The sequence below is a fragment of the Pinus tabuliformis genome, chromosome 6 (genome assembly GCF_031772625.1).
Source record: "Pinus tabuliformis cultivar Carrire ecotype Pingquan chromosome 6, CPIR1, whole genome shotgun sequence".
In the NCBI taxonomy this organism is placed as follows: Eukaryota; Viridiplantae; Streptophyta; class Pinopsida; order Pinales; family Pinaceae; genus Pinus; species Pinus tabuliformis.
Genome location: NC_142292.1, coordinates 605,551,178 through 605,575,623, shown reverse-complemented (window position 1 = coordinate 605,575,623; position 24,446 = coordinate 605,551,178). Strand labels below are relative to the sequence as shown.

At 37.5% G+C, this 24,446-nt stretch overlaps 1 protein-coding gene across 1 annotated transcript; it reads right to left on the bottom strand.

The window, feature by feature from the left end:
• Positions 1 to 2,083: 2,083 nt before the first annotated feature.
• Positions 2,084 to 18,126, bottom strand: LOC149260017 (ribosomal RNA small subunit methyltransferase, mitochondrial-like). Its single transcript, XM_089456165.1, has 4 exons — positions 18,035 to 18,126; positions 17,854 to 17,926; positions 3,694 to 3,930; positions 2,084 to 2,569 (listed from the first exon to the last, which is right to left on the bottom strand). Exons 1-4 carry the CDS (start codon positions 18,124 to 18,126, stop codon positions 2,084 to 2,086), a joined length of 888 nt encoding a protein of 295 aa, XP_089312291.1.
• Positions 18,127 to 24,446: the final 6,320 nt, after the last annotated feature.

Below are 24,446 nucleotides of genomic sequence, written 5' to 3'. Positions count from 1 at the left end.
TCTGATATGAGCCACAACTAATATATCGAATGCATTTACCATTAATGGATAAAAAGGAGACCTATATTCTTGCTCCAGTTTAGATAAGGATTAATTTTGTAAGAAATTTTTGTGACCAAAACGTTCAAGCCAATATACAAGTAGCTCAATCAAATTTAAGTTTATTGCATGAACGAAAAAATTTAGTAAAATTCTAAACAGGTTTAGGATTCAACAAACGAATGTACAAATGTGTATATGTTTTTGGTATCTCCTTTTTTAATATGAAAACATACCAGGAATTGGGAATCCGCAAACAAATCAAATCCAGTATGTTAGGAAGCTTGTTGAATGCGCTCCTCTCCAAGCATAAATCGTGCTTAAACCTTGCTTGAAAGTCGTTTGCTGAATGATGAATCTATGCTCCTCTCCAACTTAAATCGTCATCAAACCTTGCTTTAGGCAACCTTCAAGCACAACCCAATGAAATTACAGACCTAATACATGGCCCATATTGACATCTAGTCGCTCTCAATTGAAACTACCAAATGTAATGGTATCAAGGGGTAGTTGTGACATAATAATTAATAAGAACTTCTATCATATGCACAATTAAAAAAAACAACTCGAAAAGAAACTGTTGTTTTTGAAATGGGAACAACTGCCAAATGTAATGGTATCAAAAGGTAATTGTGACATAATAATTAACTAGCATTTGCATCAGATGTTGCAAAGGAAACGCCGTAAGGCATAAATTGAAGAACACAAATACAACACAAGATTACTTTGATAAATAATAAAAATATATTGACCACTCAAATCAATGCCCCATTAACTGGAACCACTTAGTAGACATATCTATCAACATTAGGATTATACACAATGATCAAGAAATTTCCCATATACAAACAACACCTTCCACAACAACCTTTTGTCACGTCCACATTTTAAAATATGCCTTGGAACATGATTGGAATCTCCCATATTGTCTTTTTCATTATGCAGATAAATCTTCCCTATTGCTATTTTCATCATGAATATTGTTAGTTCATTGTTGTAAAGTGTTAGTGTGTTAAAATATACAAACAGCACGTTCCACAACAACCTTTTGTCACATCCACATTTTAAAAAATGCCTTGGAACGTGATTGGAATCTCCCATATTGCCTTTTTCATTACGCAGAAAATCCTTAGATCAAGTCTTGTGTAATGTGCAAGACTAATCTTTGTGGGGAAGTCACCGTTGTACACTATGATCCTTTAGAGCCTTTCAGGATTTTAGACTCTCTTTCAAAATGTTGGTATTTATATCGGGGCCTACCTTCTAAAGAGTGGTTGTTACCGACGGAGTCACAGATGAGGCTTTATTTAATGAGCAAGGAATATTTTCCCTCGTACTCCAACTTTAGAGTACAAGACACTAAAAAAATTATGCAGCTGAAAGTGATCCATCTTCAAGATATTTTTCCTGTCAGTTACGAACAAAATGTTTAAAACCTCAGTTCTGCGAAGAACTCTGTTAAGCTGGAATGTAAGAGTTTGCCTTGTATTTGACAAGAGCTTGAGAAAAACTTCGCAGAGGAAATCGTTCAATAGGAGGGTTTCCTTTTCCCTTTTTCAGTTATATCTGTGATCATGAGTTTCCATTAACCCACAAGTTTCTTCGGATCAAGGTCTGATCCGTGAGTATTGAAAACTGTTTTCAGCACAAATTCACCTTAACATAAGCAGGTTTCAGTCTTTTAACATACATCTCATAAGTCCTGACTAATGAGACAACCGACTAGGCTAAACTGCTGAAACCTATGTGATTCCATTCTAACTAACTTGAATGCATGCTGAGACGAATTGATTCAAGGTAAAATATTTGCAAAAACAATAGTTCCCAGAAGAAAAGGTTTCAAACATGTTGAAGAAAATAAATATGAAGAGATCGAAAAAACATAACTAATTCATATTGAAACGCCTGTCTGCTTAAAGTATTGCTTGCAAAGAAAAACCGAAGATGATTCGTCCTTTTAACTAAAAAGGAAAAATTCCTCCATTTGCTCATACAATGCAAATGTACCTATATTGTTTGTTGAGAAATTGCTGCCATCCATGCTCTAAATGCCTTTAAAGAAGATAATCTTGGGAGCAAATAAACAATAGCAGGGATATATGCCTTCAAGATTAAAATTGATGAACAGGAAGATTGCACCGAGAGTCTTATTCTTTCTGGTGAAACACATCAGAGTGAATCTATTCCATTCACTCAAGTCGACTAGAGGAGGCCATGCCCTTGGTTCGATTCTCACAACAGAGGAATCCACTTTAGGGCATGGCGTAAAATGCCTCTTGCTCACATCCATAAGGAGCTTGGTACTGGCCAGAAGATCCACATTGACAGCCAGGCGATTGAAAAGGGAATCACCAGGCTTTGCCACGAGGCGGTGGCCAAATTCCTTCTGAAGCATGAGGGTGGCACTTCGAAACTTGGGCATGGTGGACAAAAGCTTGAAGATGAGCGGAGATGATATCTGGTAAGGTATATTGGCTACACATATGTCAAAAGTTGGCAAGTCTGTTCGTAGTATGTCCCCTCGCACCAACTGTCCGTAACAGAAAAGAAAAAGGAGATAGTCATATTAGAGAAGAGCAACTTTGATTTATCGTAATCCCAAAAATTAATAAGGTATCACCAAAGACAACAATCACAAGGAACAAAAAAGGAATTGCAAGAGACAATTACGAAGACATCACAAGGAACAAAAAAGGAATTGCAAGAGACAATTACGAAGACATCACAAGGGAACCTGCAAAGCACATAGCTTAGGCTAACCTTGCAGTAAACAGAATCTCTTTCCAGTGCATTTTCCTTGTAAATTTGGCAGAAATTTTGCCAGAATCTTGGAATTACAGGTTTGAATTGCATAAATTTAATACTGAGGTGCCCAATTGGACATAAGGGGGTAGGGAATCCATCTGCAACATCAAATTTGCAAAAAGAAGAAGTGTTTTATTGCCAAAATTGGCATTTTTCATTGCCAGACAGAAAGTGCAGTACGTTACAAGATTATGGCTTCCCAAAGCACACAGGTACTTCTAAGCATCATTAGATTGGAGAAAGGTAGTAGCTGAAGAAAAGAAGGCTGTTATCACATAAGCATGAGGACTTCACCCCATAGCCAGTTTTCATCGCATAGGCATGAGAAATTCACCCTAAACCCAGTTTTCAGATTGGCAAAGATTTGAAAAAGTTTTAATGTATGTGGTATTTCACAAATAAACCTTCTTCAGTATTGTTGTCAATGTAGGATTTTTTTTTTGGTTGATGTTTCCAGTTTACAAATGCAGCAAGCGCACCCTTCTCCATTATGGGATTATCACGATGAACTGAAGTAAGGTCATGCAGAAAGCATGCCCATTTCCATTATGTTAATATCACAACGAACTATAGCAGGCTGACAACAGATATTCGAAAACATATGTCTCAGTGATTGTGGCAGAAGACCTACACCTTGCCCCATCCACATGGAGCCGGCTGCCGGAGCCTGAGCCGCTGCTTACACAGGTGCATAGAAGCAACAACTCATGAAGGGAAAACATGTCTCTGAGGATTTGAAACTTGGGGTGGGCATGAAGAATCACAATCCATGTGGAATTGACATATTGTTAATGAGGTAAATAAGGTGAATGAATGTAAAAACAAGATGCAAAGGAAATTGGAACTCACCTCTAATCTCTGAGCCATTTCGGTCCCCTTTATGCGTTTGTGAACTACTTCGATCATCCGAGGATCGATCTCGACTGCGATGACTCTGTGGGCGGCCTGCAGCAACTCTAGGGTTAGATTTCCAGTACCCGGGCCGATTTCCAGGACGGTATCGCTTTCTCTCATGTCCGGTTTCTCAACGATGGATTTGAGAACACCGGGATTTGTGAGAATGTGGGATTTGTGAGAATGTGCTGCCTGCTCAGTACAGCCTTGGGATCAATCAACTCCACCCACAGACAGTACAAGAAAAGCCTGCCAACAGGGTTAGTGGGACGCATGTAGCACTAGAGAGCCCAGTTCAGCTGCCCTGATGAAACTATTCGATCTGCCAAATGAAACGCCAAAACCGTTTGGGCAACCCTTTTGAATCAACGATCAACGGCTGAAATTGTTGCAATCGTCTAACATATAATCGTGTGGCTTACACGATGACAGGTAAGCAGAGAGGGGAGTTGATTTCAGAGGGAAACGCCTTACGGCGTAATAAGAACTTGCATCATATGCACAATTAGAAAAAACAACTCAAAAGGAAACTATTGTTTTTCAAATGGGAGTTTCTAAAATGGGACTTAAGTTTTAACATGAAAAGAAATTTAGAAATTCAACATTCCTAAAATTCTAATTTTTTCATTCCTAAAATTCTAATTTCAGGAAAAATGAAATTAAAAAAAAAAATTGACAATTTGACAGCACTTCTTAAAAAATTTTAAGATATTATTCCAATTTTTTTTTTAAATGACAAAAATCAATTTTTAAATTTTTTTTTAAATGACAAAAATCAATTTTTAAAAATCTATTAACAGAACTACAATTGTGCCACTTTTTAGGGAAACATGAAATTGAGGAGAAGCAAAAGAGGACGACCAGAGTGCATATATCAAGGCTATGAATTAGAAACCGCAAAACATGTTCTGCTCTCTCCTTCATTTATTTTTCAATAAATATGACCGGCTTATAAAACAGGACAATGGCCACCAACTTGATACAGTAGGGTTTGTGCAAAGCGACTGGGATGGGAAGAGCGTCGTGCGATACACGACATTAATTAAACATTTGCCGTAGTCTAGGCTTCAAATTTGTCTGTAAATTTTGGTAAGATTTTGATCAAATTTGGCAGTTTTTTTTGTAAATTTAAATTAAGGTTGTCACACTTAAAGATTTTCGGTTTCTTCTTTGGATTTCTTAAAATATTTTGATAATCTAAGTTACCATTCTCAAACTTAAAAATTTTGGGTATCTTAAAAATCTGTTATAATGTTCAATTTATTTTCACCCTCATAATTTTTACACTCTTACCCTAGATTTTATGCCATTTATTTGACTTCTTTCTGCTGTAATTTTGGCTTTGGCTTGGGCTAGAATTTCATAAATATGGGTGACTAGACTGCATTCCATAAGTAAATTTTCTTATGAATTTTTTGAAAAACAAAACATTTTGGTGAACTTTATCCAAAAATCTGTGATAGCCGAACTTTCTCCTGAATTTTCCAAGTAGGTGAACTTTGCCCAAAAATCCGTGATACTGAACTTTCTATCCAACGTTTCTGCCTTTCGCGTATAAATCGTGAGTGGTGAACTTTTTGACTAAAATTTACGCTGACACCGGAAGTAATTATTTTTTTTTTAACTAAAGCCATTTCAAAAAATTATAACAAATTTTATTAACTTAAATAAAAAAATTATTAACATTTTTTCCTTTTTGTTTTTTGTTTTTTTATTTTTATTTTTTTCTTTTAATTGGAAGAATGGATAGAACTACTACTTATAATTGAGGAGCTTGGATGGAGTAAGTTGGATTGCCACAATCATGCATGACCCTTGCTAGACAAGAAAACCGCTCAACTACTCACAAGCCATGCTAAACACATAAATTGAGTTTTGAACTTGGGCAAGGCCCTTCTATTGGTTGAAAACTGCAATCTAGTGTCAGACGTCGACCATTCGGTCTAGCCCAATGGGCTAAAAGTTTTATTAATTTAATAATCAAGTATTAGTTAGTGGTAGGGTACATTATTAAAGCATTCCTTGTGGCATCGCTACTTCAAACCCCCAACTAGTCTTATCTGCAATTCTATCCCATGTCAGATGAGTACAAGCAAGCCTATCAATACACAAACATAAACATATTAAAGAAAAAAAAACCATGGTGACACCTACTACAATTTTCAATAACTTTGACCAAATCATTAATGATACATGAACTATTGTTTCTTCCATTTGTTTTTTTATTCATATCATCTTCTTGAGGGTAACTAAAAATTATAATAAATTTCAAAAGAATTCAAATTGAATAGTTTGACATCACTAATCAACAATGCTCCTTTTCCTAGACATTACGTAAGTACCTCATTACATTGTAATTGACAAAACACACTCACAAAACTAATGTGATTATATAAAATGCATATGCAATGAAGTTTCCAAACAATATATAAAGTAGATACTCTCAAACAATGCCAAATATTAGACAAGGAGTCCTTAAATACCAAACTAGAATCTTCGAACAAAGTTACATAGCAATGTAAATAGCCCTAAAAAATGTTAGCCAACTAAGATTGAACCTAAGCCCAACAAGATCTTGCAAATAAACATTCCATAAAATATGCTTCATTTTCTAATCTCAAGCAGTAATGGCATAGTTGATCAATAAAGCTGCTTTTGGCCAGCCAAGATTTGGAAGGGAGACCTTGATAAGTCACCGACCAAGCAAATAATCAAATTTTATAGGAGAATCTATTAACCAAACACCATGCAGTTGATGAATCCAAAAAATTTCTTCGTCCATAGAAACCCACATGGCATTGCGAACTAGTCCTAACTCATAACATTGATGAAAAATAGAGTAGAGCTTATTAGAATCATATTGAGTCAAAGGGAAATCAAAACTCCATTCCCAATCTCTCTAGAAGGAACCATCCACATATTGATATTCACCTTGAAAAGGTCTTCTTTAAAAACAAACTAGATGATCTCTATAAACATATCCTAAAAAAGGAAAATTCCTGAGCCACTCCAAATATCCCTCCAAAGGAAAATGTTTTTTTGATATACTTATTTGTCTGAAAATGAGAAATATTAGTAATACAACTTACTTCTTGTTTCCAACTCTTGACTGGTCTTTGGCCAAAGTCATACATAATCTACTACTTAACCTCTTCTAACATACTGATTTTTCCACCTTCCTTCAAGTTTCCCAAATACTCTTAAAAATGATGGACTCATAAATCTAAAAATTAGGAGTAAAAATGATGTCACATAAGCTAAATTAACCCCTAATTTTGTCAACATGTTTGGCTAACAACTATTTCGTGTCAGATCAACACTTTCCAAGGGGATGAACCCTCCAAGCATTTGGTCACCTATTTGGTAGCCAAAAATTTTCCTTGGATCACCACGCCAATCATACCAAGACCTCCCTCATCCTTGGGCATAATGAAAACATCCTAAGGAACAAAGAAATACCCCAATATACACCATATCAATCCCATAGATAAAAACATGGAATCTACTCCAATCAACTTGAACAAAGTCTTACTTGGAAGCCAACATGACACATAGTAAATATGGGAGCTTTGAAGAATTTTTCTCACCATTATTTTCTTACCAATAAAGGGAAGATACTTGTATTTCCATACAAGAAGTTTATGTTCCATTCAATCCAAGAACCAAAACCACATATAGCAATGGGGAAAAGGTCAACTTCAAAAGGAATTCCAACTTGTCCCAAAATAACCCCTAATTGAAAAAACATCCAACTAGTTGGAATCCATGTAAGAAAATTGTCAAGACCAGCAAGCCAAAGTTTTTTCTTATGGTCATTCATGATAGCACACAACACTTCCTAGAATATTGAAAGAGAATCCTTCGCAGTGGAAATTGAATCCTGATTAGTATAAATCAATAATATTGATTCATCTGTAATGTGATTGTTAACCATCTCCTTCCCCTCCGATAGGGAGATACCTCTAAGACAACTTTGAGAAAGGGTCTCCTCCCACAAACACTTGAGAGCATCAATTGATGAGACATGAAGATAGGGACCCAGTGGGATTCCTTACCTGATGGCCATGCAAAGATGGATGATAGGGGGCATCACATTATTCACTAAAACAAAAGTAGAGGCATATGTAAACAAAGTGTTGAGCATGTTAACGAATCATTGTCCAAACCCAAGGCAAGTCAACATATCTATGATAAATGTCTAGTAAATATGATCATAAAATTTGCCAAATTCAATTTTCAGGAAAAGGGCATGTTGACCTATAGCCTAAGCCCACTCCATGTTAACCTAGAGTCCCAATATTACAACATTATATCTAAAATCAATTATCCTTGAATGAATCATATTTCCTCTTGATGAACTATTTTCTAATCAACATCCTACACCCTCAAAGCTAAAAGCTTAGCCGTAAATTTATAGGAAACTCTTAATAGGGTAATCATGTAATACCCACTAATATAATCTCTTGTAGAATGATTTGCAATAAGCTTGATAAGGATAATATTAAGAAAATATAAAAGGATCCTTACAGAAAATACTTCTTGAACAAGGATGCAAAGATCATCTCCAACCATATCCCATGCCACCTTGTGAAACTCTCAAGGTAGACTATCATACTTGGTCACTTTCCTATTTTTCATGGAAGATAGAGAATAAAATAGCTCATCTTTTGGAAATTCTTTTTCCAAACTATCCCAATCCCCAATCAAGACCTTGCAAGGGAGAATTCTATACCAAGAATCCATAGAAAAAACAAACCAAATATGATGGATGGTGAGCAAAAAAAGTTCTTTGAAAATGATCACTAAACATATCGTGGATCTTGGTTGGGTCATTCTTAAGAGTTCCATCCAATCAACATAGACTAAGAACCTTGTTAGCAACCAGTTTCTTCTATATAAGGTTAGAGAAGAACCATTGGTGAGCCCTGGTATTGTACCAGGAATGTTGTGACTTGCAAGGGCTCCTCAACTCAAATTATCACCCCAAGTTTCATACAAACTTTGAGGTTACAATGCTATATGCACAATAGATAGGATTCCACTCATGCCACCCTCAGTTATGACATTAGATCAAAATTTCTCAAAGACCATTCCTCCTATTGAATTAGAATGAAAGCTTGCTGATAAAGGTACAATTGGAAATTATTTCTAGTTATGAAAGTGGAAATGCCATTAACTCAACTTGTAAATGCTAATTAATCAATTTATGAAAGGAAAAAGGCTAATCTACTTGCAGAAAGAAAGTTATTTATCTTGCAAAATCCATTAAACTACCAAATCTACTTGCAGAAATGAAATTGTTTTTTCTTGCATAAACCATCAAACTACCAATCAGAATTGCATGTACCATCTACCTAGTTCACAAATTCTTGTAAATAGTTAATGTACTTGCATCATACTTGTGCTAAAAAATACTAACTCTACTATGTTTTTGCAGTGAAGAAAAAGAAGGGTTGGAGTGGCCTAGGAGCTTCCCTTGATCACAAAATCATAGCTGGGGTTCATTATTCATCTAGAATAAGTCAAATTTGCAGTGGGGATAAAAAATAATGAAGGAAATTGATGCTACATGTTTGTTACAGGTGATTTCTACAAGAGGCCTGTAATGCTATAGGAAAGCATATAATGTTATAAGAGGGCATCTGAGTGACTTTTGGAGGTGAAAATGATGTCTTGAGGGTATGAAGAGGTGGATGGAAGTTGAAGCAAATAGAGTTTGGTTGGTTTGAGCCCCTATCCTAACTCAGGACCTCTCAAAGGCCTATCCTGCGCTGGGATGAGTGTTGTCCATGTACTCGGAAAAATGGCCCATAAACAGGGTTTTGGGACAAAATTTGGAGGTGGAAAGAGAAGATTAAGGAGCTCAAGATGGAAGTGGTAAAGGTTCCCTTCCCTGCAGAAAAACACATCCCTGCAGTCAATCACATGCATGCATCCATTTATCATTAACAAAATGAAATAACTTGTGATGGAAAAGATGAGTTGAATTAAAATAACATCTAATTTATGCCATAACACTAATATACTCACTAAATTGGCTTCTAAGCTATAGAAAGAAAGTGTAAAATAGGACAACTAACACTAATCTATTTCCAGGAAATGATAAACACGATATTTTTGGATGGTGGTTGTGAATCCTTCCACTCATTCTCCCATAGGAGAGGTGATATAGAGGTTGCAACCACAATTTTTTTTTATAAATTAATATCTCTACTGAAATGCAAGAAACTATGAACTTCTTGGAATGAATAAGAAACATAAGTACAAAAAGAGGGACCAACGCCTCTAGCTTGGGCCCAAACCCAAGGGTCTAGATGGACGTTTAGAGAAGATAGCTAATTTCAAAGCATGTATACCACAAGAGGACAAAGAGGAATTGACAACAACAAGGAATTCATCAACAGTGACTCCCTCTACTCCTGTTCAAGCACAACAATGCAGGCAGCAAGCAACAACATCAACAAATAATAGGACAACGTCACACAGTCAATAAAGTGCTTCTCTAAGCACACCGCAAAGTAAAACACCAAGTGACATGTCAAGCCCATCTTCAACAAGCACAGGAAGACCAAAATTCAGAAATTTAAATGAGATTTGTGAGAAAGATGAAGTGGATAGTAGCGCTGGTCTGAATCCCTTATTTGCATTATTTTGTCATGTAGATGAATCAATCCATTTTGAGGATGCAGTCAAAGAAGAAAAATGGGTTGCCACAATGGAGGAAGAAATAGAAATAATAGAAAAGAATGGCACATGGGAGTTAGTGAACCTTCCGAAAGGAAAACATGTCATTGGAGTGAAGTGGGTCTATAAGATCAAGATTAATTTCAACGGTAAGATTGAAAGGCACAAAGCAAGGTTAGTTATCAAAGGATACAAGCAAAGGAACAAAAGAGATTATGCAGAGACGTTTGCGCCAGTCGCAAGGATGGAGATAGTGTGTCCAATGGTGGCAATTGTTGCAGAACATAAATGGAAAGTGTATCAAATGGATGTAAAATCAACGTTCTTGAATGGAGTGTTGAAAGAGGAAGTGTATGTTGTGCAACCATCTAGTTATGAGGTTGAAGGCCAAGAAGACAAGGTGTATCGGTTGAGGAAATCTCTTTATGGGCTAAAGCAAGCACCACGTGCATGGTATAGCAGGATAGATGCTTACTTGTTGGACAATGGTTTCGACAAATGTGACGGTGAGCCTACTCTCTACATCAAAGAGAGTGATGGTAAGATTCTTATCGTTGTCTTATATGTATATGATTTGATTTTTACAGGCATTGATGATTTCCTCATCACTGATTTCAAAGAATTCATGGAGAGTGAATTTGAAATGACTGACTTGGGGTTGTTAAGGTATTTTTTGGGAAAAAATATGAAGCAAACAGAAAATGGAATTTTTATTTTTTAGGCAAAGTATGTAGCAAACATTTTGGAGATGTTTAAAATGCAAAAAAACAAGCCCACACCAACTACAATTGTCATGGGGTTGAAGTTGAGAAAAGTAGATTTCAGCAACAATGTCAATCTGAAATTATACAAAAGTATGATAGGAAGCTTGATGTATTTGACCGCCACTAGGCCGAATATAATGTATGCAGTGAGTTTGATGTCGAGGTTCATGTAGACACCCAAGGAAACACATTGGCAAGTAGCGAAAAGTATTCTAAGGTATTTCAATGGGACAAAATAGTATGGTATTTTGTATGCCGCAACAGATGATTTCAGGCTGGTTGGTTACACTCACAATGATTGGGAAGGAAGTGTTGACGACTGAAAGAGCACGTCATGATATGTTTTTCATTTGGGTTTCGGAGCCATTTCATGGGCCTCCAAGAAGAAACCAATAATGTCACTGTTAATAGCAGAAGCTGAATATGTCGCCGCAACAACAACAACGTGTTAGATAGTTTGGATGAGAAGGATGTTGAGGGATCTTCGGCACGACCAAGAGGGAATGAAAACTATTTTTTGTGACAACACTTCTGCAATTCCATTGTCAAATAATTATATATTTCACAAGAGGACCAAGAATATTGATGCTAAATATCATTTTATTAGAGAGCTAATTAACAATGATGAAATTGTGTTGCAGCATTGCAGGTGACAGGAACAATTTGCTGGTATTTTCACAAAGCCATTGGCATGTGAAAGTTTTGTTTATCTCAGAGACTGTTTGGGAATTTTCAATGGTGGTAGTTGTGATTAAGGGGGAGTGTTGGAAATATTAATCCCAACCACCGCCTTAAACACACTGACAACCACCATACTTTCCTAGTCAACATCTATAGGTTGTGATTTTGTTTGCAAGCGAAAGGACTAAAGTCAGAGCAGAAGTATAGCACTGACCACACCGTAAAACAATAGAGAATTTAAAGAACTTAATACATAGTTGATAAAATGTATATTCAAGCATTTACTACTCAACTCTTATTTGCATTCCACAACCTCTGCAAGTTCAGAAAAACCCTCATTTTGTATAATTGCCCATCCCTTGTCTTAATGATTTCCTTTGTCATGTATTAATGTCAAATTTGTATGTTGAGATAAATATGAAAGTAAAAGTCATTTGTAGGTTGAGAGAGAGTGAGAGGGTGAAAGTTTGTGAGGTAGTGAGGAGAAAATCGTGGAGCAATTTGTGGTGGGCGTGTGAAAACCAGTTTTACGAAGTTTTATAGACAGTTACTCCGCAACCCCAGTGAATCCTAAATCGCAGTAAGTTTTTTTGTTTTTACTTGGAGTTGCAGTCTCTGTTTATCATGCGAATGTATTTTCCTACGTTTTGAAATATAATCTAAATCATGGTTTGTTGTGATATGGTTTTAAACCTTCATGAGTAAAGTTATCGCAATCTTTTTGGTTTTAATCTGTTTTGTTGTGCGTTAAATTTCAATTTCAACTAAGCCTCTCTGTAGTTGTGATACCCTTACCGCAACTGATTTTTGAGCAAGACTCCTCTCGTCTTCCCCTTTGAAATTTTCTAACAATCTGTTCTTATTTCACAATAATAATTAATTAGTTTATTTCCTAAACAATATATGCTTCCAATTCAATTGAAAAGCTGAAGCAAACCATGATCGATTAAATTTTTAGGCCATTTCTACTTCGCACTCAATATTAATCTAAATTGAAATGATCATTCATTTGAACCAAGGTCTTCTCAATTCCATCTGTATCCTACAGTAATATGCATAGATTCACATGGATTGGCTTGGTTATCAAATACCCACGTTTGAAACATTCATTGCATAGTCATCCTATGATCAAACAATTAGGGATTTGTAAAACTGAATACTTGTGAAGGAACTTGTGATAGGAACTTACAAAGCATTCATAAGCATGAACATGGCCAACAAAAATAATGTCCACTTTTGCATCATGAAGCACTTGTTCCATGGCTTCCTTCATTGAATCGCCCTCACCCTAATGAGCGGTATTTTTGTTCTACCAGGGTGCATGGATCATAGCAATAAGCCAAGGAGTCTGCTGCTTGTTTACTCGGGATAGGTCACCTTGACTTCACAAAAATCGAATCTTTATTCCTTTAGGACTATTTAATGAAAAGGGTTCATCAACTAGTATGAATGAGATGTGTGATATTTAGGAGCACGTAGGGTATAAAAAACTAAGACCTAGGATTTTGTTATGCAATCAAGTTTTTATAATGACTAGTGAGTAGTGATTAACCCACAAAAGTTATTAAAATAACTGCAATTAGGTGAAATCATCTCCCTACCTGAAGCCATTTGTATTGGTCAGAATCCATTCCAAAGGCTGTGTAGGAGCCCAGCATCAATATATGTGCTCCTGCAACTTCAAAGGAATAACAGAGGTTTGAAGGGGAACAACTTTCTTAATATGGAATTTTCGAGCATGCATTGTAGGCATCGAATGGTGTGATAACGAGTAAGTGGATATTCTCGATGTCATGATTTCCATGGGTGACCATCCATGGTCTGGAGCTGGCCAATGGTTCTACAAGCCTTCTGAAAGAATCACATATGAAACATCCCCCGGCAAAAGGAGCACATCGTAATTCATGTTGTAGGGTGTAATTCATTTCATTGTTTTCATAGAAATGAAATCTGTAATTTTATTACAAGAAAAAATAAAAATAAAAATAAATCAGTTCAATTATATAATTTAATAGTTTATTATTATAAATAGGCTTAATATTATTGAAATAAACCAAAATCCTCCCTAGATAAGTAAACACTCATAAGCTTGACTAGAAAGATAAACCAAGATTTGAACCTGTGGGAGGCCAATACATTAGTGGGAGCATACATGATTGAGACATTCCTCATGACATTGCTAGTTCAAACCCCCAATTAGTTCAGTGTGACATTCCGCCTCATATTAGATAAATACAACAAATCCTATCACTACAAAATCACAAACATAATAGAAAAAAAAAACCAGGGTGACACCTACTACAATTTTCAATAATTTTTACAAAAGAATTAGTTGTACATGATCTAATGTTTCTTCCATTTATTTTATCGTATCCTCTTCTTGAGACTAGCTAAAACAACAATAAATTTCAATAAGAATTCAAATTTAATAGTTTGACATCACTAAGAGTAGCTAAAACAACAATAAAATTCAATAAAATTTGAAATTTAATAGATTGACATCACTAATCAACAATGTTCCTTTTCCTAGAAGTTGTATACATATCTTATTGCACCACAATTGACAAAAAACACTCACAAAACTAATGTCATTATAAAAAATGCATATGTAGTGAAGTTTCAAAAGCGTATATAAAGTAGATACTCGCAAACAATGCTAAATATTAGACAAAGATTCCCTAAACACCAAACTAGAATATTCCAAAAAGGTTGCTCACTAATGCAAATAACCTTAGAAAATGTTAGCCAACCAAAAATGAACCTAAGCTCAACAATATCTTGCAAACGAACATTCCCATAAAATATGCTTCATTGTCCTTAACCTTGAGCAATAATTATGGCACAATTGATTAGTAAAGCTACTTTTGGCCAACCAAGATTTGGAAGGGATGTTAGAATAATAATCATGAGTCCTTTGTTCTGTTTATATAATGATGAGTCATCAATGTCAGTCAGTGGGAGTTGGTGAGCGTTGGTGAAAAATAAATGACAGTCGACAAATTTCACTGTAGAAACTCCAACTAAATCTGTGTATAAATCTATCTGTTTGTGAATGCAATGATCAAGCTCTTTGTGAGTTTCATTTTTTGTCATGGTATCAAAGCTCAGGTGAGCTGTGGGAGAGGCATCCTTGTGTTGTGAGACTAACTATCATTGTGTTTGGTATAGCATTGTTAGGTAGATAGTTTTGTCCTTGTTTAGGAGGAGAGAACCTCTATGAGGAAGAACTGATTTGTGCTCTTAGAGAACGATCACACGGGGGGTGTGAGACAGCGTGAAGTTGCTAGCTGTGTTGAGTGTGTAGAGAGCGTGAGCTCTTACTGTTGTGGGAAAGCAACATAGTAAAACTAAGCTATGTGGATCCCTAAGAGCTGATTGAGAGGGTGTTGTGCGTTGGAGCAATATGTTTGTTGAAAAAAGTTTGTAACTATTCTCTTTTGATTGTTTGAGCGTTGAGGTGTGTGCCAAGAGGAAGGCATTGAGCCCTAGGGACTTTGATAGTGTGAAGAGAGGAGACATGTGTTTGGCTTGCATTGTTTCATTTTGTGAATTGAAGGAGCCAATCATGGATTTAGAAGTTTTTGTGGGGCACATTAGTGTGACCGCATTAGTGAAGGGTTGTAGTTTTATGGCTGTTGCGAGTTGTATGGGTGTTGGAATAATCAAAGTGTAGGAGTGTGTGAACGCTGACGTGGCGAGCTTGGTGTGTTGAGTAATCTACTAGCTTGGCGTAGTGGTGTTGGAACTTGGTGGACGTTAAGATTGTCGAAATTGTTGTGATTTCTATTCTTTGATAAGAGAATGATAGAAAATTCAATGAGCCTAGAGCAGTCTAGCGTGGTGTAGTCCTTTTGAAGAAATTGGAAGGGTTGCAGATCTCAGTGTTTGATGAAACTAATCTGCTACATGTGGAGTCACAAAGTGTAATTTGAAATCACGCCTTGCGTGTTGTATTGTGCCTTGTGGATTCCAACTTTTTCTTTGGTAAAATTTACAATCAGAAGATAAGCATTGTGTTTGGTCCTTGAAGCATGGTTGGTGCGGCATATTGTGCGGACCCGGTTGGTGCTGACTGTGGGGTTGAGTTGTTCAGTGATTGGTGAACCCGAAGTTCATCATTTGGGTTTTGCATTGAATGCAAAGAAATATATATTTCTAGCGATTGGAGTCATAGTTGAAGGCCATCGTGAGGCTGAGTTATGTTGAATGTTGTGTCAGTGCGAGGGTAGGTCATTGTTCTTGCATGACTAATTTATGTATTTGTGATTTATATCGTGTGTGGTGCCGCACTTGGAGCTCAAGGACTAGCGCTAGAGTGGGAGCTGAATGGATTGTGGTGTCCATTGTAGCTGTTGTGAATCCTAGAACTAAGATTGTGTTGTTTTTTAGTTCGTTGTGCCATTAATAGAGGCTACCAAGTGTGCTTGATGAGGTCGAGCCATGGGAGAAGGATAATCTTACCCTATCTATTGGATCATGTGCCTGTAAACTGAGAGACATGCACTTCCATTCTCAAGCTCTATAAATTGAAGCTTGTTGATTGAGCAGTGTTAAAAGGGGATGCAGTGCGATGATGTCTGGCTGATGTTCTTAAGTGTGGTCATGTGGATGGTATGAGGTTGTGTGAACATTTCTATATTCGACAGTCTCTACGATGAAAGGTAGTGGTATTGTTGTTGGGATGACTCCATTGGGAAGCTGCATTTGACCTATGCATAGAAGTTGGAATTCGACTATAAGAACTTTTGGAGCTGTGAAGAGTTGTGAAGATTCTCGTTAAAGAGTTGCCAATTTGTGCATGGAGTCAAAAGAAATGGTTTTGTAAGTTGTGTTTAATTGATTGGAATTTTAACACAAATGAATCTTGGAGGAGACTTACTATATTTGGGAGCAGTGAAATTAACCCTATTTGAGTGTTATTCTCTTATAAGTGTTTGTTTATTAAGCTACAGATTAGAGCGACCGAATTGGTGTCTGGTCGGATCTTCATTCTAGTGCAAAGGAGCTATGTAAAGAAGCTGCCAATGTTGAGTGTGAGTATGTTCGGTTGCTGGAGTTCTCCAGCTGAAGTTGTGAGTCTGTGGTGTCGGGAGAGAGTTATTTTTGGGAATCTATCTGTTGTACGCCATGGCCTAGACTATGTAAAGCCATGTATCATGACCCTGTTGTGTTGTGGGTGTTTGCACTGTGGAGATTTATATTGGATCACTGGCCATGAAGATTGGATCCTTTTTTTGGAGCCTCTAGTGATGAAGTCTCTCTATCGGCCTGTGCATTGAAGATTGTGCCAAACTATTAGGCACTAATTGGGGATGAGTTTTTTTACTTTGTTTCTAGGTGGTTGTTTATCACTGTGTGGAGAAGCGACAGCAATGGCAAGGTATTGTGCATTGTAGCAGCCACAAGGTAGAGTCAAAGTCAATTGTTTTATGTAGATTTGATTATGTGATACAGTGATGGGTCGGAAAAGGAGACTCAAAGATTTTAGAAGAAAATTGAAATAGTTGAGGAAATATAATAGAAGTGCAATCGTTGCAGAAGAGTATGAAATACTTCAGCCAAATATAAATCTAATTCAACCTAAATAATTTGAAGACACTGATGTAATATTGAAGCAATTAATGCCACTTCTGTCAATTTTCTCGGGTAATCGTTTTAAAATTTTGGCTATCAAAATGGAGGGACTGCTTGGTTCAGTAGATGTTGGACACCTAATCCTCAATGTGTTAGTGTGGAAGCCGAATGGACCAAAGCAGTCCAAGAGACCTTGGGATCTGAAACCCAAGAGTCACATAATGTACTATAAATGTAAATCTCTTGTTAATAAAATTGTACTGCATGATTTATCTTTCATATTGTCTTTGCTTTCCATGTGTGTTTAACATGGTATCAGAGCAGGCGTATTCCTGCCCTGTATAATTAATTTGAGCCATTTGTTTATGGCCTTTCTGTGCAGTGTATTTCTGCCATATTCCTTTATACAGACCTGTGCCTTGTCTGCCATATTCACTTGAACGTATGAAACGTTCCTCTCCCTGACACTGCCAGTGCTGTCCAAGCTGTTCTAACATGTCTATCTGCCATATACCATTTATAAAACCTGCGCCTTGCTCTTCTGTTGCGCTGTCATCCTGACCTGATTTGAAACGTTTGCACTGTCCTTGTACCTGCGCTCTGGGCCTGACACGGTATCTCTGCGCTTGTCAGCTATGCGTTTTATATATTCTCCCATGAAAAAATGCAAAAACGCTTCTGCCATTATTCTTTGTGGTATCAGTTCATCGAATCACTGCTCCTCTCTACCATGCAATAATAGTTTTATTACATGCGTTTTCGGCTTTGCTCCAGTGGTGTGATTTCCCATACCACCATTGGCTTGATGTTAATTAATACCACTCGGCCCCTCGACTATCATGCTCTGCAGCTCCAGTCTATTGTAATACTCGATACCACTCATACTGCGTTGTCGTTACCGTTTGTGTTGCAAGGCTCTCATATACCACTGTTATATATATAGTGCGTCCTAGCCATTGTAGATTTGTGCGAGAAAGTTTTTGATTTGTGTAGATAAACCTCAAGGTGGAAAAGCTTATTGCCTGGTGTTGTTAGAATAGTCGAACAAAGGTGCATGGGATGGTGGCCTATGTGAATGTTGGTTGTGGTGCGGCGAGCATGGAGATGCTGCGTGAATGGAAGAACTATTGGCTCACTAATTTTCCAAATTCACTTCTCGTAGAAATGTAGCAACATTTTCGGTAAAGATTGGATTAATGTAACAGCCACTTGCAATTTCAAACCCGCAAATTCGAGTTAGTTGAGGAATATGAACCAGTGATGGTATGACCGCTTGTATGTCTCTCTAAGAGGTGAGGAGTGAATCATGTAATTTTATGGTGGATTTTCCAATTAGTGATCCAACTTCCGCAGAATATGCTTCAATATATATGCTAGATCCATTTCTTGTCCGTCTTTTATCTCTTGGTAATGAGAAGAATGTTCCTTGGGAGCGATCCATGTCTCAAAGGGAAGTGAATCTACATAAGGAACAAATGCAATGAAATGTGTGGATTCTTCTATAAATCAACACCTGGAATGTATCTCCCTGCTCAAACACTCATAGAGGTTGTATTTTCCTGTCTTGGTAAAGTACTCCCTTGCATTATTAAGCCTGCATTCTACATTAGTTGGGACAATGGGAAGGCCAATGATCTTACTGTGAGAATGCCTCATTGATGATCCTGCTATGACTCCATGATTTTTCAAAACTTGGATGTATTTAATAATCTCTTCCCAGGTTTCATCGATTAGGGTACTTCCTTCCTCCAATGTTTCTTGAGTACGGAAGATAGCTGCATTGTTCTGCATCACTCTCTGCATGTTAAAATGTATCTTTGATGTAGGCAAGCTACCATTTGCATTCCTTAATTTATCCATGGTGATCAGAGTGTAGTTGTCACTATGAGTTGGTGCAGAGGTGGGCGTATGTATATCAGCATCTTAGCGTGTGGAGGCGTATCAGTGTGTAGAGGCGTATCAATCTATGGAGCATGTTTCTGTTTCGTTGAATAAGATAAGGACCAGCGTACAACGCAAATACCGATATACGTGTGGAGTCTCGCCCTGAAGTCTTGCCCGATCGGAAGATGAGCGGTCAATCACTCGGCCGTCGTGGTTTCAGAAGGTGAAGCGATTGAATTGCAGTGTGGATTTTGTGAACGTGCACTCTTAGAATTGTTGACTCAAGGTCTGGAACAACATCAAAGGCTCATTTGATCAACATGTAATAACTTATTTGGTTCGGTGCAATTACAATCAACATCGTTGCTCCGTTCTTCCTATTTCGACCTCAGTGGTGTGAATTCTATGTGCATTAATTAAGTCATGGGATCAAAATGTTAAAATCCATTGATTGCAGTACATGGCTTATGTGTGTCCTGGTAGTATATGTGTTGGACAGAATCCCATTAAAAGGTATGGTAACATCATAGTGGAATGTTCTTTTGCTGGAAGTTGATGGAGCGTTGGTTATTTGGCAAGAATACCGATTAGACTCAAGCCCGAATTGAAAGCATGTGTGTTGATTTGGTATCCGTTCACTGAGGAAGGTTACATCATAGTTCCTTATTCCTATTCTACATTTTTACTGGTGAATTCGCTAATTTAAGAAGCATAAAATATCTGGAGGACCAACAATAGCACTCAAGCAAGGTTCAAACCCTATTGTGGACTCCATAATCTAGACTTGAAAACCTGAGCACGTGCATCCCTTGGTACATTGAGAATTTAGAGGGTCGAAAGCACTCAAAGGTGCGTTGGTGATGGGCAGAGACAAGGTTTGATACAAACCTACTTAAGCTAATTTTGATGCAGTAAATATTCATTGTTGGCCATTTAGAAAACATTGCTTGTATCTTTATTTGATCAGTCATGGGGACTGTTTATATTCTTTAAAGTTGCAGCAATTTGGCATTATTTAAGAGTTCAGTGGAAATTGTTTCAAGCCAAGACTATTCTTTGTAGATCGAATTGGTGTATATTCTTAAAAAGTTGTTCATATCAGAGATTGTTATTGAACTAGATTGAAGTTGTTGCCAGGACAAGTTCCCTTGGATTCAAGGCTGGTACAAGAAAATATCTTTTTGAGACCTAAATTACTTGTAGCCTTGTTGGAAGTTGAATTCTAAGGTGAATTGAAGAAAATTCATTTTTTGAATGAGGAGTCTGTTTTCCGGATATCACCATTCTTTGTATGTTGAATCTATTGCAAGCTGATTGATTTGAAGTTGTTGCCATAAGAGCAATTGGTGTCCATCTTTTCCTCATTTTTTTACTATTTTTTGAGGTTATAAATGGCTCCAATCGGTGCAATATTAGAGTTAGTGGACAATCTAATACTCTCTACTATAGATAATACAGTCAAAATCAGCAAGGATTTTCTCACCGATATTCACAGTTGTTTACAAGATGTACAAGAACAGATTGATTTTTTGCAGCTTGAATCACAGCTACAGCAAGAAGAGCTACATCAAAATAGACACCATTCTGAACCTGTTTTTGTTCAGAACATTGAGACAACCACCCATCAACAGCATGTTAATAATGTTACAGTTCATTCAAATAAAGCAGCAGTTGTATATGCAGATGCAGAAACTCAGTCTGCACTTCCCAAGCCCATCATCAGACCTTGGGAACAGCTTGTCCACAACAAGCACAAAACTGGTCTTGGATATGACAAGGACTTGTCCTTTCTGTTGGCATTATGATTCAAGTGTTGTCCTTGATGGCAACTCACTCAGAGGCTGGTACAGGTGCTCAGAGGTTGGTACAGGTGGTACATGTGATGGCAACTTAATCAGAGGACAGATTTGAGTATAGCAGGCCAAGACAATTCATACACGCAGGTTCGTTAAGCCCAAGTCGCGTGTACACGCAGGTTGGCTTCAGTAAAAGCGCGTGTATGTGAAAACGTACCTTTGGTCCATGGCGGTTAGTCCTTGGAAGTTGTGCCTATGGTTTTGGACCATGGCGTCTCGACGGACGTGTTGATCCCTAGTTTTGAAGTTGATGGTATTGTGTTACTATGGTTTTGGACCGTGGTATTGTAAAGGGCCTAAGGCTATATAAGGAGAAGATCATTAGGCATATGAAGGTAAGCAAGGTGCAAGAGTGTGTGAGTGATGAAGATCTGAGGAAGTGTGAGATCCAAGTGCTGGTTATGGGTTGGTGATCTGAACCAAGGTTTCACTCATGTGGAGGATGATGAATGATGGAACGAGATCTCAAGGCTTGGAATGATTATCTTCATATGGTTTGCCTGTGGATAGATCAGATCTACTGACGCATGTTTATTATTATGATCTGGGTATGTTTTGATGTCTGATATAGCTGCAGAGTTATAAGTTAGAATTTGCAGATCTGTACGCGGGTTGGCTTTGGTAAAAGAGTGTATACACGCAGGTTGGGTTCATCCAAGTAGCGTATACAATGTGAAGTATGATATTTGAAGATGAAGTTGGATCTGGTTGTTGTTATGTTGTCTGGTTGTTGTTGACAGGGTTACAGTGATTCAGAATTGGGTGTTTCAGTGATTGATGATGCAGGTTGTTCTACAATGGTGATTGTTTCATGGATCCAGTATGAAAATGTATGAAACGTGGTCCCGGGAAGATCGTAGGCCGGCACCTACGTACTGGTAAACATATCAGCCAGTACAAGAGCCAAGGGGGTTGTAGCTCCCTTCCAGGAGCAGCTGGAAAATGAGTGAAGGTTGTAGCCTTCTGTAGGGTTGGCACCTACGTACTAGTAAATGGATCGGCTAGTACAAGAGCTATGAAGGTTGTAGCCTTCTATAGGGTTGGTACCTACGTACTAGTAAATGGATCGGCTAGTACAAGAGCTATGAGGGTTGTAGCCCTCTGCAGGTTGCAGCCTGCGTGCTGGTAAATGACTGCACCAGTGCATTGTAAAAGAAGTTTCTTATTAAAGAAGAAAGAGACGAATTGCAGCAGGTGATTTTCACCCACATTGGGTTTCCACCTTATATCATGGTGTTCATGTGTGTGGCTCTTGTGTGATGTTCTGTTCTGTTATTCTGCATCTGTTTACTGTTAATATGCTTAATAATGATCTGATGCATTTACTGAAGATTAAGCTAACTGAATTATAAGATCTCTGGATATACGCGAGTTTCATTAGACACAGTAGCGTGTACACGCGGGTTTACTTAATTGAAGTAGCGTATATGTTTCTGAGCATGAAATTGAAAAAGTTTGATTGATCTGATAATACTGATTCACCCCCCCTCTCAGTATTATTTCCAACAATTGGTATCAGAGCAGGTCCTTCAGAGAAGCTTGATCGCTTGAAGGAGATTCGTAGAACAATGGGGAAGAAAGCACGTCAGAAGAAGAAGACAGCTCAAAGGAACAATGACAACCTGCCGTTGAGTGGAAGTAAGAATTCAGATCCTGAATCACCTCAGAATGAAGATGGACAAACAAATGAAGTATCAGATCAAACCATAGATCAGCAAGATCTACCTAGCAAAAAGGAGAATGCCCTCAAAGAAGAAATCATCAAATTAGAAGATCTGTTGGAATGTGCCTCCAGAACTCGACAAATGCTGCTAGCACTGAATAAAGAGCAAGAAAACGAGATCCTCAAACTAAGGCATCAGTTGGATGAAGGAAGGAAAGCTGAAGAGACCTTGAAGAAGCAATGTCTAGACAAAGAAGAACAACATCAAGTTGAGGTAAATATCTTGAAAAGTAAATTAGAAGAAAAGGATAAACTATTACGATTTCAAGATAGTACTAAGATCTTGGATGATATTCTTAGTAGTCAAAGGTCCCCTGCTATCAAAACTGGTCTTGGTTTTCATAAGTCTATTGAAGGTGAATCTGGTTCACAAAGTAAGACAAGAATCTCTCATGCAAAATCTGAAAGGCTCTACAAGGAGATGAAAGGTCAACCCCATCAACAATCAAGGAAAGAGACTCCTCAAAGAAAATCTTTTACTCCTCCTATGAATAATGTTGAATGTTATGTATGTCATAATCTTGGACATGTTGCAGCTAGATGTAGAAGAAGAAGGGTTCAAGACCATCATGCAGAAAGATCATCACACTCAAGGTACTTTAATGGATATTGCTTTTCTTGCAATATGTTTGGTCACAAAGCTGCTGATTGCTATAGGAGGAATATGAAACATGTAAGATGCTATGCATGTAACAAGTTTGGACATAGAGCAAAGGATTGCAGGAACAAAGCTCATGATAAGAAGAAATCATCAACATGCTTAAAGATATGGAAAAAGAAGGAAGTTCAGCCAGAAAGATGTGGCACAGCACAGGGTACTCAGCACAGCACAGACATAACAGACTCAGGGGGAGCTGAAGGCATAGAACTTCAGTGTTCTAATTCTAATACGCAAGTTTCATGAAGCAAATCCGCGTATATACGCGAGTTTCACACTACAAAGTCGCGTATATGTCAGTTTGTGAAAAAGCAGTGGGGACAGACTCAGAAAAGGGGTCTGATATGATCCAGTCCAGTATATGTTCTATTGGTTAACAGTTACAGTCTGCTGAGGATGTCTGGAAATGTCTTGATACTTATGGCACAGGCTCAGGGGGAGCATATACTTCAAATAATGCATTGTTGGCATTATGGTTAGAAGCTGTTGATAAAGTCTATGATACATCTTGTTGTTTGATCAAAGGAATGGTATTGCAGGCTGATGCTTATGGTACAGATCGTGATGCTGTTGGTGGCCTTCATAAGTCCTGGTCTAGATATTTCATCTCTATGTCATGTATCTCTTTTATGATGTCAAGGTCATGTAACGGCCTATGTTGGTTTCCCCACTATGCCTGGGATGAATGATGTAATGTTCATGTCTTATCATGAGTAAACTCTTAATGTATCTCCACATGGTTAGGTAGATGAGTCAATATTGGTATATCCCCACTAGGTTGGGTGATGAATGTATGTATTGAGTCTTTTGGTGATAGGAAGGTCTTCTATGATGTATAAGTCCTTGTTCTTCTTGAAGAACATCTTTTGCAGATCTTGCCTACA